General features: G+C 42.4%; 1 protein-coding gene across 2 annotated transcripts in view; it reads left to right on the top strand.

Moving 5' to 3' along the window:
• The window catches only part of alpha-Man-Ib (alpha-Mannosidase class I b), a 63,160-nt gene that overhangs the window by 16,451 nt on the left and 28,019 nt on the right, over positions 1-18,690 (top strand). For both annotated transcript variants that reach the window (XM_050193718.3, XM_050193717.3), the window contains exons 5-7: positions 8,069-8,257; positions 14,732-14,919; positions 17,543-17,666. In XM_050193718.3, the coding sequence (XP_050049675.1) occupies positions 8,069-8,257; positions 14,732-14,919; positions 17,543-17,666 (501 nt within the window). The remainder of the gene's footprint in view (positions 1-8,068; positions 8,258-14,731; positions 14,920-17,542; positions 17,667-18,690) is intronic.

Below are 18,690 nucleotides of genomic sequence, written 5' to 3'. Positions count from 1 at the left end.
GAAACATATTATAACTCCTGTGAGAAAGGGAAAGGTAACCTGAACGGTTACCGCCCTTCATAAGAGTAATCAGCTTTTAAATACATGTCACCTACAATTTGTAAGCTCACACACATAAGTAATTTTTTTCCCAATTCCAATAAGATGGCTTTTATCATTCATTGGAACTGCAGAGGCCTAATTCACAATCTAGGTGACGTCAAAGACATCATAAATAAGTTATCACCAGTAGCATTCTGCCTTCAAGAAACGAACCTGGGACCCAAACATACACATTTTCTTAAAGGTTTTACTGTCGTAAGAAAGGACCGCGAGCACTCCAACCCTCTATCAGGAGGTGTCGCTATTATCGTCCAAGGCGGCATCCCCACACGGAACGTTTCATTAAATACTCCATACGAGGCAGTAGCTGTCACCATTCTATCCTTTAAGACTGTCACCATTTGTTCGTTGTACATCCCCCCCCCATAGCTATTTCACAACTCGAGACCTGGAAAATTTAATTGGCCAGCTGCCGGAGCCTTTTGTTTTAGTTGGAGATTTTAATGCTCATTGCACTCTTTGGGGGCAGCGATAAGAATGACCAAAGAGGACAACTTATCAAACATTTTATTTTGACAAATAACATCTGTCTTTTGAATTCAGGTGCTCCAACTCATTTTTCACCAAATTCACGCAATTTTAGCTGCCTCGATTTAGCATTTTGCCCTCCGGACATTTTTACCGATTTTAAATAGGATGTACTCGAGACTTCATATGGCAGTGATCATCTACCTGCCATAATCAACCTCACCTCAATGCTACCCATTATATCCTACAAACCACGCCAATGGAAGTTACAAATGGTAGACTGGGCTGTTTTTACAGAAAGTGCCAGGCTGGAGGAACTTACTTTAACAGACTTAAGCATTGACAAAATTAATGAAAAATTTACTAACTGTATTATTTCTGCAGCTGAAAAGGCCATTCCACAATCTTCTGGCGCTGTTCGAAAAAAGCTAAATCCTTGGTGGACACATGAGTGCACCATAGCAAAAAAGCTGCAAAATAAGGCCTGGGGAATCTTACGCAGGTACCCAACACATAACAACTTTCTAAATTTTAAACAAGCCAAAGTGAAAGCTCGATACATTCGGAGACAGGCGGAAAAGTTGTCTTGGCAGAAATATATATCTACAATTAATAGCACCGTCACATCCAAAAGGATGTGGGAACAGGTCAGGAAGTTTAAGGGGGACTACTCATCATACACGATACCCATACTTACACCTTCAGGCACTCAGACAACACTACAAGAACAAGCGAATATACTTAGGGAACATTTTTATAACATCTCTAGCTCGGCTAATTATTCAAACACGTTTTTAAAATACAAACTGTCAGCAGAAAAGGAGAAGCTACCAACTGCTTGTATGTCAAGGGATGAATACAACGCTCCATTCACGGTACAAGAACTTAGCAGGGTTCTCTGTGCTGGCAAGAAAACTGCAGTAGGTCCTGACCGGATTCATTATTCCATGCTCGCGCACCTGTCCCAAGCATCCGTAGATGCTCTCCTTAAACTTTTTAACAAAATATTTGAATCCGGAAGCATGCCAAAAAGTTGGAAAAACGCAATAGTTGTGCCTCTTTTAAAAACAGGTAAATCCCCCACATCCCCAAGCAGCTTTCGACCCATTGCCCTGACAAGCTGTTTGGCGAAAACATATGAAAGTATCGTAAATGCCAGATTAACTTTCACGCTTCATATACGGAACTCCATTGATTCTCATCAGTGCGGCTATAAAAAAGGATGTTCAACGACAGACCACCTCGTCCGACTTGAACACGAAATATGTGAGGCATTCGTACACAAACAGCACTGCCTGGCAGTGTTCTTCGATTTAGAAAAAGCGTATGACACCACGTGGAGATTCGGGATCTTACGTGACCTCGCTGCGTTAGGAATCCGCTGCAAAATGCTAAACTGTCTCTCTGATTTTATGTCCAACAGAACATTCCAAATCCATCTAGGCAATGTGCTCTCGTGCACATTTATCCAGGAAAACGGCGTGCCACAAGGTTGCGTACTAAGCACAACACTCTTTATAGTAAAAATGAACTCTGTTAACAAAGTCATTCCCCCCTCTGTTATGCACTCCATATACGTCAATGATCTGCAAATAGCGTGCTGCACCTCAAACTTACGAACATGTGAAAGGCAGCTCCAGATAACAATTAATAAACTAATGGAGTGGGCTGAGAAAAATGGCTTTTGCTTCTCTACTCAAAAAACTGTTACAGTGCTATTCTCGCAAAAACGAGGGTTGTACTTAGACCCGGATTTAAAATTGAATGATGTCGTGCTGCCGGTAAAACAAGAATATAAATTCTTGGGAGTAACCTTTGACAAAAAACTAAACTTTCTATCCCACATTAAAGCACTAAAGATTAAGGCAAATAAAGCATTGAATAGTTTTATCTCATAAGCACTGGGGTTCCGACTGAACCTGTCTTTTACGTATTTACCGGTCTCTTGTGCGTAGCCTTTTAGACTACGGCTCCGTGGTTTACGGCTCAGCCAGACAGTCCTATAGCCAACGAATTGATCCAGTACATAACCTTGGATTGCGACTGCAAATGGTGCCTACAGAGCGTCACCTATTAAAAGTTTATAAGTTGAATGTAATGAACCCTCATTATAGCAGCGCAGAGCATTACTCACATTCTCTTACGTACTCAGAATTCAGTCATCACCGCAACACATATGCTACAACATCGTCACACAGTGCAACTCACACTTACACTACACAAATAAACCGAACGTGATTAGGCCACTTGTCCTGCGGTATGAGCAATACTGTCGGGAAATTGACACTCCTCACGAAGTCCTCCAGGTTGCCAAGAAACCACAACGGTTGGCCCCGTGGTACGATTTGACACAATTGTGCGACTGGACATTAACACATTTAAAGAAAAGAGACACTCCACACGAGCACATTATACAGGAATTTCGTGCTCTTCAGGACAAATATCAAAATCACATGGAATTTTTTACTGATGGCTCCAAAACGAAAGAACACGTGGGTGTGGGGGTCGTAACGGAAAATTGGGAAAAAAGTATTCGATTGCCACAACACGCCTCTGTTTTCACGGCCGAAGTTTTCGCTATATGGGTTGTTGTTAAAAAGATTATCGCTGATAAACACAAAAATGCAGTCATATACACAGATTCTTTAAGCACACTGAAGGCTCTACATCTGAAATCTGAGTGTGAACCCCTGATTGGAGACATCTTAAACATGGTGGCTTTTAATGAATACGGGAGGTCAATTCGTTTCTGCTGGGTCTCAAGCCATGTTGGGATACTGGGTAACGAAGCAGCTGATAGATATACATTGATGGCAGTGCACAAAGACATTACAAACACAACACTCCCATATAAAGATAGCATCCGTGCAATTAGAAAAGCCTTAACGGTAAAATGACAATGCGAATGGGACCGTTGTGCCGACAACCAGCTACATCTCACGAAACCCATAGTTGGCGAGTGGAAGTCATGCTATCATCAGGAGCGGTTCATCGAAGTAGTTTTATGCCGACTACGCATTGGGCACACACACCTCATACACAATTACTTACTTACGAAAGAAGACACACCAACATGCGAGAAATGTCAACAGCCACTAACAGTTATGCACAAATTATGTCAACTAAACATACCTTTACACACTGCTCTAATTTTAGGTGATGATCCGCTAGTCCCATTATGTGACGTCCGTAAATTTCTAGACGACACTGGATTTTTACATAAAATATAGATTATTAACACAGCTTTTTCATTCATAAACTGGATTTTAAAACACCTCGTGTTTGGCGCAGCATAGCCTTAGCCGCTTTTGCACCATTAAACCCCCATTTACCTAACTAACTCATAACAGAGAAGGGTGTCGAGGAGCTCGGGCCTGTCTGGCTCTGCTGATTGCTAGCATGTTCTGTGTGTGTCATTCACTTCGCCTTCACTTTTCCTCTCTTAGCAGCGTAAACAGAGGCTTAGACAGCTTGCATTTAATGAATGTTTATCCAGTGACACTTCTTTTGTTTTTGTAAGAAAAGCTTCAGCTGAGACTCTCCGAGTGTAAATACATACGAAACAAACAGAAATGATCTCATTGCAATGAAATTTTCGCCATTTAAGGAAGTCAAATTCTAAGAACATCTCCAAGCATATTTTTATTCTTACCCTCAGTTTCTTTTGAAAGTACTATTAGCATATATAATCAAAATTTATAAAGGAAATAAGAGTTTACAACAGCGTAACTTCCCAACAAAGTACTATTGTGCCTGATTTCTGTAAACTTCTCACCAAATTTTTAGAACAGACTTTTAAATTTACAGTTTAAATAAAATGGTAACACTGTTTCATAATTTTTGCAATAGTCTTTTTCACAAAACAGTGAAATGTTCTACACTTATGTAAATATATCTGTATTTGCTTGAGATGCTGTTTATACTGGCTGCTTGACAACAGCTTCAGACATAACAAACTTCTATGTTTCGGTATGCAACTTCTGAAGCTTCACAAAATTTTAAATAAGATTATTACTTTCAAGGCATAAGATGCTATCTGCTGACTAACATTTGTGGAAAATATTACTAGCTTGTTGTGTGCAAAAGTGTGGATAGTGCAAGTAATTTTCCAACTCTGTCCGAGCTTCTTGCACATCAGAAGAGTCACAAAAAGCAACTGGTAAAGTTTTGATGCATGGTGAAAGAAGAACAGTGGTTAAAGTTTTTATGAAATAGTATTCAGGTTCCAGTCTCTATAAAACTTATTGTGTTCATTTATAGTTTGGCTTTGTCAAGGCTGATAAAGATGTGCAGAATACATCATGTATTCTCAACTTTCCATTCACGTCCAAAGTTAAGTGCTCGGACAAGTTCCATGGCCCAGGCGTTTCTTTTAGCTTGCATGTATACGAATATAAAGCCAGTAACTTCGTTTTGTTCATATGTGCTACAACAAATCAGTTATTTAGAACTGTCCTAATCATATCTGTACCATCAGTGTCAAGTGAAACATGAACAGTGGAGCGCGTGGCCCAAGCATAGGTGAAGCTATAGTGCGTGCTGTCCAGTCATCACCATTGACAAGCGCACACATCTGCTTTGGCCGCACAGCGCCATCCCCCATAGAGAGATACTTTCGCTTCTGTTCCGGTTCTTGCATTTGAAAGGGAGAAAATAAAGATGAAAAAGAACATATGCTAAAATATTGCAGTTTGCGGCAAGTATTGTCTCACAGTTCGCCGAAACCATAAGTGCTATCGGCGTGAACAGCAGTGCACGTTGTGCAGTTTGCACCGTCATCATTAGAGATAGATTCGCTCATGTGGTTTGATGCTTGTGCACCACATTCATTCTTTCAATTGGTCAACTTGCACAGCACAGTATCACTGGTAGTCGTGACGTTGGCCGGTGTGGGCGTGCCAAGCGCTTTTGGCCATTTGACTCCCAAACGAGCGCCGTATGGCCAAATTGGATGAGCGCACCTGTTGATGGTGATGACTGGATGGCACACACTGCACTTTCCCTTATGCATGGGCCACGCGCTCCGCTGTTCACGTTTCATTTGAAGCTGATAGTACATCATTCTGCACATGTGTTTTGTTCTGCTGCAGTGGTTTATAACTAAAAATGTGGCTTTCTGCTGCAGGGCATCACTTCAGAGGCTTCATATCTAAACTTCATCACCATTTTGATTGAGGGTAGGCTGTGGATAGGCCTGTGTACTGACGTTATGGCTCATGTTAAGGAATCTCGGCTGTTTACCTCTCATATCCTGCAGGATTTTGTATGTAAAAATACAATTTAAGGGCATAGTGGGCATGTTGGTCTACTCTTCAGATTTGTTTAGAGTTGGTTGTGAGCTTTCAGTTAGATTTCAGATAAATACAAGTTATGTTTACAAGTTTAACTCTTTTGTTACCGCACCTATAGAAATCGATCAATTTGATCGACTGTTTTTCTACCCATTCTTAAACGTTTCCGTTGGAATTCTTTTACTTGCAATGTCATGCACCGTATGAAATGATGGCTGAACTTGAACTATTTGTCAGATTTTACAGTTTCTGACAGACTAGGGTGTCTGGAAAAATAACATTTTGACTGGAGGTAGTATTGTCGAAACCATCCTCCAGTACTTCTAGCACTTCTTCAATAAAAAGACGCAGAATTTGCGCTTTGGCCTACTTGGCAACATAATCTTTAAATGACAACAGCATTGAAGGCGCAGACGCTTCTCTCTGGTTGTCAGTTTTTCTATCCGATGTATAGGCTGTTTTATTGATGTCTCAAACAATGGTAGATGCTCATGAGTACGTGTTATGTATGCTGATAATTGTGTTAAACTGGCTAATATCAAAGGCAACTTCATTTTCACCACCGTGGGTTGCTTTTATCCACGAGTGCTTTGACAGCATATGTACAAATGATCACAAGCATTCCTTGTCGTCGTGTGGGGTTTTCACTCGCACAAGAGCACGCAGTCGATTTCAGATCAACCTTCGACCGAAGCTTGACTAGCTGTTTAATCTCTTACATTTTGAACACCACTGGTGCAAGTGCCCTCATTGATTTCTGTACAATATTGTGAAACACTCCACATTACTGTACACCACTGTACAGGAACTAAACAAAGCATGTGGAGGCTCCAGTGCCAGTTGAATGCACGCTAGGCCACATTGCTTGCAAAGAAAAGCTGATAAAACGCAATAATTAACTATGAGAAGGGCTTCTGCACGCTCTCTGACTTGACAACCATTGCTTTGCGAGCATCAAGAATGCAGGTAAGAGCAAACCAGGTGCTTGCTTCAGTGACTAAAAGCAAGTGTGCCCTGTACAGTAGCAAGTTACGTGCTTTCACATTTGTGGAGCTACAGCTTTTTCGTTGAGCATGGGCATCGCTATGGCTAGTATTGATGGCCACAAATCTTCTTAATATCTTTTTCGCGTGATCTGACTTAAAAAAGTTGGGAACTAGGAACCAGCTGCATATTTTGTATATTTCATATCTGTTTTACTCTCAGTACTTATACTAAAAACAGTAAATCATTACTTTCATTCGTGTTTCTTGGGGTCTTCTTTGAAGTTTAACATAAGAGTTTTAAAAAATTGTCTGAAATTATTTCTGGTATACATCCATTCAAGGGGGGGGGGGGGGGGGGGGGAGGACTCCAGTGATCAGGCTATAATTTTATGTATAGCAGTACCGTTGTACCGTTGCGACTACTACATCTTGAAATAAAATGTCAAAACATGAATCTACTGAAAATGAGCGCATTTGTAGCGGTAATGAAAGAGTTAAGAGCATGCTTTTATGAGCCACAATGTCGGCAGACTTTTATTAGGAGGCATTCTTGCTTATGTTTCAAGTTGATTGCAGATGGCTTGTATTGTTTGATATTTTCAGCACTAATGCATCACATGAAGATGGTATTGCAGACTACAGGAGCTGCATAGGTGAAAAGATAATCCTGAAGTAGCACTGACAATTAACACAATATGCGTAGGAAGTCTACTATGCAAACAGTTCCATTGCTCTTACAGCTTGAAATTTAATGGAGAGTTTTAGATTAGGGGGACGCAAGTGTTAAGGTCCGCTAGCGCTTAGGGCCACGGTACTGCGCATACGCAGTACCATGGCCCCAAGCACTAGCGGGGCCCAATGATTGCGTCCCCCTAATCAAAAATCCCTACTGGATGTTGAACTAGTGGTGGTGAACTAGTGGCTTTTCTGGACAGGTTCGAGGGGTTGGATTTGACTTTTAATGTGTACTTTTTGACATAGGACTCTTTATTTATTTAGTTATTTTTGACAGGGCTTTGCTCAAACATGTGGCCTGTGGGCTGAGTGATCATCTTGGGTTTTCTGCACTTCCAACCTTATATATTTTCAAGTCCTTAATCTGCATTTTTCTCCTTCTCCCAAACACATATTGTGTTCCACAGGAAGCCGGATACTACATATGTAGCACAGCTGCCTGTAGCATAGTCTCTCTGATGTTGTTCATTGTTTCCTGACTTGTAGCTGGAGCTTGGGCGCCGCCTGCTACCTGGGTTCCGGTCGGCATCGGGGGTACCTTACTCTGACGTGAACCTTGCCTCCGGAGTGGCACATGCCCCTGTCTGGGCTCCAGACAGCAGTGTCTCGGAGGTGGCCACACTGCAGCTCGAGTTTCGTACTCTGAGTCGTGCCTCAGGGGACCCGCAGTTTGAAGTATGTGGCACTTTCTTACGCTGCATACTGCAGACCATTTGCAGCTGCAGTAGTGGAAGTGCTGTTACAATTGTGCCAGTCCGCTTTGCTTTGTCATCCTGCTCCAAAATGGAAGTAACTCAGCCTGTAGATATGTAATTCAAAGGGGACCAGATATACTTGTTCTACTAATACTTTATTCTATAAAATTTTGATAATTTAAACTCAAGCTGATTGATAGTTTGAAGTTATTCTTTGGTCACATCACAGCTGCATGCATTACAATAGAACAGTCTCACCAGGCAGTGAAACCTCGTTACTATAAACACCCCATTAATGAATTTGTCAGATTACGAGACTTTTCGGAAATCCCCTGCTTACTGCTTATAGTTTCAATGTAAAAATATTTCAGTACTACAAACTTCAAAATACGAAACTTTTCATATTCAGTTTTCATGTCAGGTTAACAACGCCTCAGTACTACGAAATAATATTCAGATCTGGGGATTCTTAGATTTCCATGTATCCTTCATAGCAGCCAGAACAGTAGATTAGCAGGCGACAAGGCACAGAAAGCAGCCGCCGCTATGCATGGGTTTGGAGAGCCTGAGACAGCGCCAGAGGAGAAAAATGCAGGAGCGGACTTTTTTTTTCTATTGCGGAAGCAACGACGCATCAGGTTCTGCTAGCGCATGCTCCGCCCAGACAAATGTCACCTAACAATGGAGGCACTTCTCTTTCTTTTTTTTGCCCTTTTTTTCTACACATGCCTCTTCTTTCTTTCATGCTTCTTTCTGTGGCTGTACCAGCTACGTGCGCAGAGATATGTAACCTCCATGTTCGCGGGGATGCCACAGGGTTACACTTTCGAATATTTCAGGTGTTTGCCTTGAGTGAGACAGTTGTGGTGCCCATGGCAAGGAATGTGAAAAAGAAACAATAAGATATGTTGCGCTTTGGAAGCAACATGGAGCTTCCTCGTTGCTGGTTGTTTTCTTGGTGTCCACATCTCTTTTGCGTGCACCACTGTTACTATAAGGGGCTTTAATGGTGCATGATGGCAGAATATATGTTGAAAATAGCAACAGCTATGTTTTCGTTGATAGCTCGTATGGTGCCATTTGATGAACTAATGGGTTGATGGGCGGAATGGTTCATTTTGGGGCGTTCACTATAAGGACCTTTCAGAATAACAAACAGTTTGCACAGTCCCCTGAAGTTCGTTATATGGAGATTTCACTATCAATACTTGCATGAGCTTTCTGGAAGTTGCTCTTCCAACACATTAGTTGTATCCTTCAGCTGATTGCAATAGGGCTCTTTAGTATAGCTGTAGTGAATATCAAAATGTTGAATTACAAATTGAATGCAAAAAGTTAACTTCGAATGTTGAATAATGAAATGCATATGCTGTATTTTTGCGCGTATAACACGTGCCAAAATTTCAAGAAAATTATCCGTAAAGTGGAGGTGCTAGTTATGTATATGCAAAGTTCACCTCGAAGTGTGTCTTCACGGCAACGCCAGTCATACTGCCGTGAAGCCACACCTCAAGGCAAGTTTCTCAGCCAGTCAAAGTTTCATTATCTCCTAAGTAACCCCACCCTCTCCCCACTCCTGCATGTTAAATCTCCCTTCTCCCCTCGTTGATGGTCACCAATTCTCCTCCCCGTTACAGGTAGGCATGTTGCATTTAGTAGTTAGCGAATAGCGCACATGGTGCCGGCAAACTCATGCGTGCAAGCTCATACGTTCTCACGGCGTTCCCTTGGCTCGCACAAAGCTCTTTGCAATACGGCAGTGAGCCAAACCACTGGTGGGATTTTCGGCTCGGTTGTGTTTGCTTCCTCGCCATTGCCCATGTGAGGGCTTCTCCATCCGCACTGTCATCCGCTGTCATGTAAGTGCTAGTTGCGAAGCACTCCGAATCATGTCACATGTCATGCGACTGATTCGTCCGTGAGAATGTCCGACGTGTGAATCCAGCTTTCACAGTATCGCGGAAGAATGGGATACTGAGCTACTGACCAGATATGACGTGGATGAGTCATGCATCCGCTAGTGGAGACTGATTTTGCAAAAATGTGAGCATTGTTGTATTCAGCTGTTTCCACAGATTATGCGTGAGAATATTTTTTTTCTTTCCGGGCTGTTGTAATTGGGGGTGCAGGTTATACACGGTGGCAGGCTATACGCACAAAAATATGCTGCATTCATTAGCAAGTTTCGTTATGTTAACATGTTGGAACATCGAAATTATGCTGTCAACGGTAAAAAAATTAGACTAGTGAGACGTTATACTAAAAGATTGTGTATTTGACTCATGCTAACTTGGAAAATTGGGTAATTCCCACTAGTTGTCTTTTCTCGCCAACGTGTGTCTTATTTACAGCTTCAAATGCCCATAAACTCAGAGGCATTTGACGCTGTGCCAGCTGTCAGTCATCAAATTTGCTATCAAGCAATAAGCTCAAGATAGCGGGCGGCGCTGCAAAACTAATAAATTGCAAGCTAAAAGTTGCGCTCACACCCAACTAAAACAGAGTGGTGTTGTACTGTTTGCTATGACCGTTGTTTAGAAATAAACTGCAAGAACATTGTCTTTACTTTTCGTATGTTTTATGCCACTGCAAGCAGGACTTTTGCAGCACAGCTTGTGCAGCAAGCCCCTACTGTTGTTTTTCGTCACCTGACTGACTCACTGTTGTCAAGGTACTGCAGTTGCAAGAATATAGCATAACCACTGATATCATGTTAGTTGTACTACATTATACTGCAGGAAGTAGGGAGAGAGCACCTTTGATTGCATGAAATAAAAAGGTCGTAGTTTCACCGGAAAGGCGAAGCATAGATTGCAATACCAAATTAGTATACAGCTATACAAAGTAAGGATAGTAGCTTTATCAGCCTTGTAAACATTTGCTTACTAATGAAATTAACAAGCATGGTGTTACGCGCTCGCAGGCAAACATGAACACATCTCACTCGATGACCGCGTACACTCGCTCTCAAAATGCTGGGGTGAGGAAGCATGGCATCAGCAGCCAGCAAATTGACTTTCATGCTACCTCTTGCTTCAACACAAACTAAGCGGCAAGAACACAGTGCACACGAAGCTATCAGCATTCGGTGCACACTGTCCCTATCACAGATAATTTTCAAGATAGGGCCACGTCATACGCAGTTTCCACCGGTGTAAAACGCCTCCCCCCTCCCTTTCTGCCCTCCCCCCCATGCCTTGCATGCAATGGAAGATGGTGCGATACCTTCCTTTGCACGCGCGAGATGGAGCCACCATTGTCAGTTCACCCCCACACACTTTCACTCGCAGATACAGCATAAGCATGGGGCGACGATGTTATCGCTCTTGGACTTTATGTGGAATGTCACGGCAATGCCGACGGCAGCAGTGGAAATCCGCCTGGAGTGTCCATATAATTGCTATTGCAATAAGAAATGTTTTGATTATAAAATCAAGTAAGCACGTATAATGCACCCATACTCGTTCAGAACAATACCTTTTAGCATACCGTGATGCATGCAGGCATCGTGTTGATCATGTTCATGGAACGCCCATAGCCTGCGAGATCTGTACTGCAAGTCTCGGCTCTAGCTAGGGCGCATATTACGGTAGAGAATTGGCCATTTTTCTATCCTAAAATGTTGTAACAGCATGTGATATGCTGCACAGAGACTCGGCATGGGCATACGGTGGGGAGCTGGCACATTTGCATAGTGAGGCCACACACATAGACAGGAATCGCTGCTGAGGTTTGGCCCGTGCAACCTACACTCGCACATATAGCATTCTTATTGCAGTTGGATTCTTTTATGCAGTTTCCCCCATCCACTTTCATTGCACTCTAAGTGAACCCTTGCTGTCTGCAAACCCACGCCCCTTGCTGCTGGGATGCTGGCTTTTTGCCAAATCTTGGGTGTCTAGTGGCTGAGCTCTTTTTATAGATGAAATTCCGCCAGCAGCACGAATTTGTTGCAATATCCAGCACGAAATCAGACACATATTCTTAGATTACACAGAAACAAGCGCTAAGAACTGTGTTTGCTCCTGCACAGCCTGCAGTATATTCGGTTTGTTTTGGATATTCGTATCCAGCTGCGTAGTCACAAATTTTCGAATATCTAGTCTTCGAATCAAATACAAATATGAAAAATATAATATTCAATGGTATTTTAAATTTTTTAATATTTGCACACCCCTACTTTTTAATCATCTGAGGTTTCTTGCATGTATCACCGATTAGGATGGCCACCAAGCTTGGTTGAAATCATTGCTCACATTTCTGATGTATGTTTATCAGCGTAATGCATTGAATAAAATTGTTTCCATCCATTTGTGACAGTGTATTTATATAAGGAAATAAGTATTGAAATTTGCTTGTTCTTACTTTCTTTCACAGAATCAAACCGCTAGCAGAAATAGAGCTTCCAGGAAGCGTGTTTCCTTGTTCTACCTTAAAGCACACACATTCAACTTTAGTGAATGGCTACTTTAGTCAGGTACAACAGGCGGCGAACAAGTTCTGTCAGCTAAAGATAGCTGTGTGATACAACATGGAGCTTTCTTCGTGATATTCAAATGAATACTTTCATTTTACTCAAGTGCAAAACTTGTAAAGTCCTCTATCCTGCTCAAAGGCCTGCTGCATGAGCCAGTTTTGTTGATGTATTTCATACACCTGAACCTTTGGTTCTTTCGGAAAGGTGCAAAGCCGGAGGCCTTTTCTTACATGCTGCTGGTGCTATTTTTGCATATTGATGCACTTAGAGTGTTTTTGTCTATTGAATGTAATCAAGAGGAACAGAATAAGTCAGACAGATTCTTTAATTATTCTGCTCTCACATTTCTCAGCTCAGAAACAAAGCGACGGCAATCAGGGAAATACAACTGCAGCATCAATGGTGCAGCACAACTCCTGGCAAAATCAATATATTGGATTACAAGACTGCTAGTAATTCAAACAAGATGCAGGACAGCCAATTTTTACAAGGTTCTCCTGTTATGCTCACTGCTTAGCACAAAAATCTGACTCCTGAATGCAAATTTAAAATGCCGCATTATTTTGTTGTACAGCCTGGCATATGCAGTACTGGCATGTTTTCTCCACACTGTGTGCACTCTAGCTGATGTATCATGTATCTTTTCTTAGCTTGACTTTTCTTAACAAAACAGACTATCAGCTCCTTTAAAAAAATCAAGAAAGCTTATCTGTACAATGAAAAGTCCTCTGCAATGAAATATTCTTTATTATGGCAGCATGGGCCGTCTTCAGAGCCACAATTAGTTGCAGCGTATTGGGGTCTGACATGCAGTCACTTTCTGCAAGAACCTGTTTGAATTAAAAAATGCTGTGCAGGCTTGCCTTTCAGGCAAAGATGAAACGGGCCCTGAAACACTTTTTGAACATTGTAAAAAAACTTTCCCAACCTGTTAGCCAGGCTCCTGGGAATATGTAAGCTAAATATTATTGCACTGCATGCAGCAGAGAATTTACAATCTCGTGTAAAAAATAATGAACAGATGCTTTCTCTCGCCTCCGCAGTGTCGTCGTCAAAAGCTGATTAAAAGCATTTGGCCCACCAACGCTGGTTGCTGATTTCATTATCGCGAGAACATTCTCAATAATACATAATTTCTAATTTTGTGTTAAATGAATGAAAACTATATGTGTCTGTGATCTCAAAAACTGAAGAATAATTTCATCTTTGCACTGCGCGTAGCTGCATCTGCTGCACATGGCCTCTGCGATGGCAGCGGCCTCCAAGTTCAGCAGGCACTGTTGTACTCAAATTGAGCCTGAACTTCTTCACCATAGTGCCTGTGAAAAGGATTACCGCTGTGCAGGGCAGCTGACTTGGTACAAAGCTTTGCATAGGGTGAATTTTTTTCTTTGCACAGTGTTGGCATTGTTCTAGTCGTAGAAATTGTGTCTTTTTCTGTAGAAGAAAACTTATTGTGTAAATAAATGTATTTTTTAACCATGAGTGAAAGTTTTGTGCGTTTACAAGCAGGCTGCTCCTAGTAGATAAACAGTTTGCACGAATTTATGTGCAAACATACTATCATGAATAGTTCCAAGATTCTAAGAAAGGAGGGACCTTATTTAGAGAAAACCTACTGTTCATACTCAGACTTGAGCCCTTTCTTTAAGTGAAATGTAGCATTATTCTTGATAGACATCATGTAAGAAGAACTTTATTATAACTTTTATGGTCCCTGCTCTAGTTTATACCATGAGAATGGCATGTTCGTTTATTTGTGCACAGACTTTCATACTATGCCAAAGTTCAGTATTTTTACAGGTTTACATTTTACCCTTGACTGCAATTGCTAGCTCCAGGGCTGTTCAGAATTTTGACCTGTGGATTTGTTGCAGTAAGCACCTAGACAAGCATTTATGACACACCAGGCACACACCTGTGGGATGTGTACGTGGTAGCTTAGTACATATCGCCATGGTAACGTTTCTTTTGCAGAAAAAGGCCTTTGCCGTGTCAGAGCTGTTGCACCAGTTGCCTAAAAAGGAAGGCCTAGTGCCCATGTTCATCAATGCGGAGACTGGCCGCTTCAATGCTGATTCTACATTGACCTTGGGGGCTCGAGCTGACAGCTACTATGAGTACCTCCTGAAGCAATGGCTCCAGACAGGAAAGACCATTGACTGGTGAGCAGCTAGATGCTGTCCTAGATGCTGTAATGGCCTACCTTAAAAAACAGTCATTCTGTGAGGCGCAAGGGCTCATATTTATAACACTAATCGCAGAGTGGACATCCTGGAGTGCTCTGAAGGTCTACAAAAGTACTGATTGTTTGGTTGCACAAGTAGACACTCTGTTACATTCATTTCCGCCCCATCATTATCACATATCCTTGCAAACACTGCCGATAGGTGTACAGCTAAACCCGGATGTAACAAAATTGAAAAAATTCAAAATCTTTCTTTATATCCAGGTTTTCGTTGCATGCAGTTTTTGAGTAAAGACTAGCATAGATCATGCAAAAACAAAATGTGACGGATGCTAATCCTGATTAACTCCCTCTGAAACATTTATTTAGCAGAAAAAAACTGTGTGATTTTTGCTTGCTGTTTCCGCACAAGGAATGACATGACGCGGTGCTCCAATGAAACTGAACCATCCAAGGTTGCCTCATTGTCCTCTGAGCAGACGTGGCGGTGGAAAACTTTCATAACCTCCTTCGTGGTAGGCATCGCAAACAGTGCATCTGCCTCTGACAAACCATCACCGCAATCTTTGGTTTCTACAAGTGCCGCTTCTGAGACCTCTTCCATAGATACAGCACCACTGTCTGCCCACAAAAAGTCAGGAAGTCGGATATCGTTGGCAGCTCCACCACTCGCGTGTAATGCATCCCACGCTTCGGCGACATCAGGTGGGTTTGAAGGTACCTCTTCATCTTCGCAGACTCCAGCTTGGGTGACCGTACATATCTGGGCCTTCACAAAGCATTTAGAGACTGTCTCTGCTCTAACTTCTTACCAGGACGCAGCAAGCATCTTGATCACATGATAGATATCAATTTTCATCTGCTGTTCAAAATGGATATCCAGTAGAATCTTGTCCATCAAGCGACAGCGATAGCAGCACTTAAAGCTGTTAATGACCCCTTTGTCTAAGGGCTGAAGTAGGGATGGGCAGTTTGCACGAAAATACTGCAGCTCGATGTTCGAGTGCTGAAGGCCTTATGCGTGGTGCACAGAGCAATTGTCAAGCAGAAGGCAGGTTTGGCAGCCCTGTCGCTTGACGTCTTCGTTGACTGCTTCAACCAGTCAAGAGAAAATTTCCCATGTCATCCAGGCTCTCAAATTAGCCGGACATTTCACCAAATAGGGACTCTCTTATCACTATCATCACTATTGGTGCAAAGCAAAACCGTCATGTGGAGTTTGCTTTGTTTTCCGCCGCGACAGTCGTCTCCTTTGAGCGCCAGCTTGCGATTTGGCAACATCTGATAGAACAAAACCATCTCACTGGCATTTTACAAGTCCGCGCCTCATAGCGGCTGATGATGTCAGGCAGCTTCTTGGTCATCTACGAAGCAGAGGCTTTACAGTGTGCAGAGGCACACTCAACGCTAATAACTCTACCGATGACATCGTTCCGGCTCTTGAATCCTTGTAACCAGCCCTTACTTGTCTTCAAGTCATCATGGCCAAGGATGCACGCAAGATCCCTAGCTTTCTGCTGCAGGATCGTGCCACTTGTGGGCACGTTTCGTGCCCATGTGTCCAGAAACCATGTAAAAACAGCCTTTTCCGCATCAATGTACATAGACGGCTTCAGCCTTCTTTTCTTGCAACTTGTACCCTTTTTGTACTTGTACTTGTAACTTTTTTCTTGCAACTTGCATTGCGGGTCCTGTCTCTTGAGCTCAAAATTGTCAATACGCAGGTGGCTGGGATGTAAACCGGGCAGTGACATTCTTCTTCTTCTTGCCTGCGGAAATCGCATTCACAGTGGCAAGTTTGTCTTCAGGAGACAAAGCTTTGCGTTTTCTGATTACAGAACTCATATTCGCAGCGAACCGACATGGCCAACAATGAATGCATGCCCAGTGCCACGCTGAGACAGGAGTAAGCCTAACACAGATAAGCGCCAAACTGAGCAGGCATGGTAGTGCCACGTGATGTCACAATTACATAAGCAAAAGCTGCAGAGCATAGCCTTTGAGATGGTCCGCCGGCCCCGACGCCCGACGCAGCAATGACACGCCGGTTGACAATCTCGAAGGCCACGTGAGAAGGTTGCTCTGCTTACCGCTGAGCGGTGCTAGCTGTTCTAGCGGCTGTTGTGTTATTATCACAGTGAGCAATCATTCGTGATCGTATGCATTCCTCTCGCAGCCTGCCCATTATCTTACATATCTTTAATTACAAATGCACGTTGTGCATACAAATTTTCAGTAAAGTTGCGGCTGTAAATAATAAATGATCGTTGTCGCAAATTCGTTAGATCAGGGTCAGTCACCGCAACGCCTTCGTTACATGGAAGTCACAAATACATGAGCTTCTATGGGAATAGCATTGGGGATTGAGAAAAATGCGTAAAATACAGGAATTCGTTACATAGAGGTTCATTACATCCGGGGTTTACTGTAGTAAGTATAAGTAATCAGTTGCCTGAAGGTTAATGCTACATTATCCATTACTGTAAATCTGTTATTCATGATGAGTGGGGGGCTACAGGTGTACGTTTAAAGTTATGCTTCATTTTATTTGCACTCTCCCTTTTTTTTTTGCTAATTGAAAATTTTAATATTCAATGCAGGCTAAAAGACGACTACCTGGCTGCTGTGGAAGGTGTGCAGAAGCATTTGGTTAGGCGTTCAGAGCCTAACAAATTGCTTTTTATTGGAGAACTTGTGCGTGGTCGGACCTTCTACCCCAAAATGGTATGGTTAATTAAAGTTACTTTTCAGGGAGCATAGCACAAGGGAGCATAGCACATATTGGAAGCTTCAGCGTGAATTACATATACAGTTGAAACCCCCAATAACAAAATCAGTGTGTCAAGCGAAAAAATTTTATTTCGTGAGAATTTCATTGTGAAATTAGACAACGCAGACATCAAGATGTGCTGAGAAATTAAAGTTCACTGTGAAAAACCGCACTGCCAACAGCATAAAGTATGCCCCATGCATAAGTTAGCGATGGCAGCTGAGGCGTGGAGTGGTATCTCCATCATATAGAACCACACTGCCAACAGCAGAAAGTATGCATCGCGCATCAATTAGTGATGGCGGCAGTGGCATGGAGTGGTATTCTCCATCACTTTCGGGGATATAATCACTTTTGTGAAAGCTCCACGATTCGACACCATACATATCAAGGTCTATGAGCAACAGCATTCCCGCATTGCTAAGCACACCGTCTTGGCATGCTGTTAGGAATGCCAAGAACAGCAGGAATGCTGTTACCCATGTGCATGAAACTCTCCCGTAGACACCTACGCATAAGGTGCAGAGACACGGAATACATTGAATCCTATAAGCGTTTACTGCGGATACGAAAATATTTCATTTGAGAATTTTGTTCTCTCTGGCTTTCATTATCACAGGGTTTGACTGTAATCTATTTTCATCATTTTTGTTTGGAGCAAGTGTGTGGAATCCACAATCTGATATACATTATCAGTTAATCGCCAGTCTGATGTACGTCAGTTGATGCCATTATTGAGAAGGTCCCACAGTAGCCGACTGATTTTCTGAACCTTGCGGGGACTGAAATATAGTCCTAAATATCGAACAGTCAGAAAAACTCGGTTCACCGAAAGAAATGAAATTTTTTAAGGCTTAGAGCGGCTTAAGAAAATCCCTAATAATACCCTGCCATGGAAGGCAGGGCATCGCTTGGAGGCGATCAGATGTGCTTAGATTTGCGCAAGAGTTATGCCGTCTCCGTATACAGTCAACAAGA

The sequence above is a fragment of the Dermacentor andersoni genome, chromosome 1, assembly GCF_023375885.2.
Source record: "Dermacentor andersoni chromosome 1, qqDerAnde1_hic_scaffold, whole genome shotgun sequence".
NCBI classification, from domain to species: Eukaryota; Metazoa; Arthropoda; class Arachnida; order Ixodida; family Ixodidae; genus Dermacentor; species Dermacentor andersoni.
Note: the sequence above shows the minus strand (reverse complement) of the source record. Positions and strands in the feature narration are given on the sequence as shown.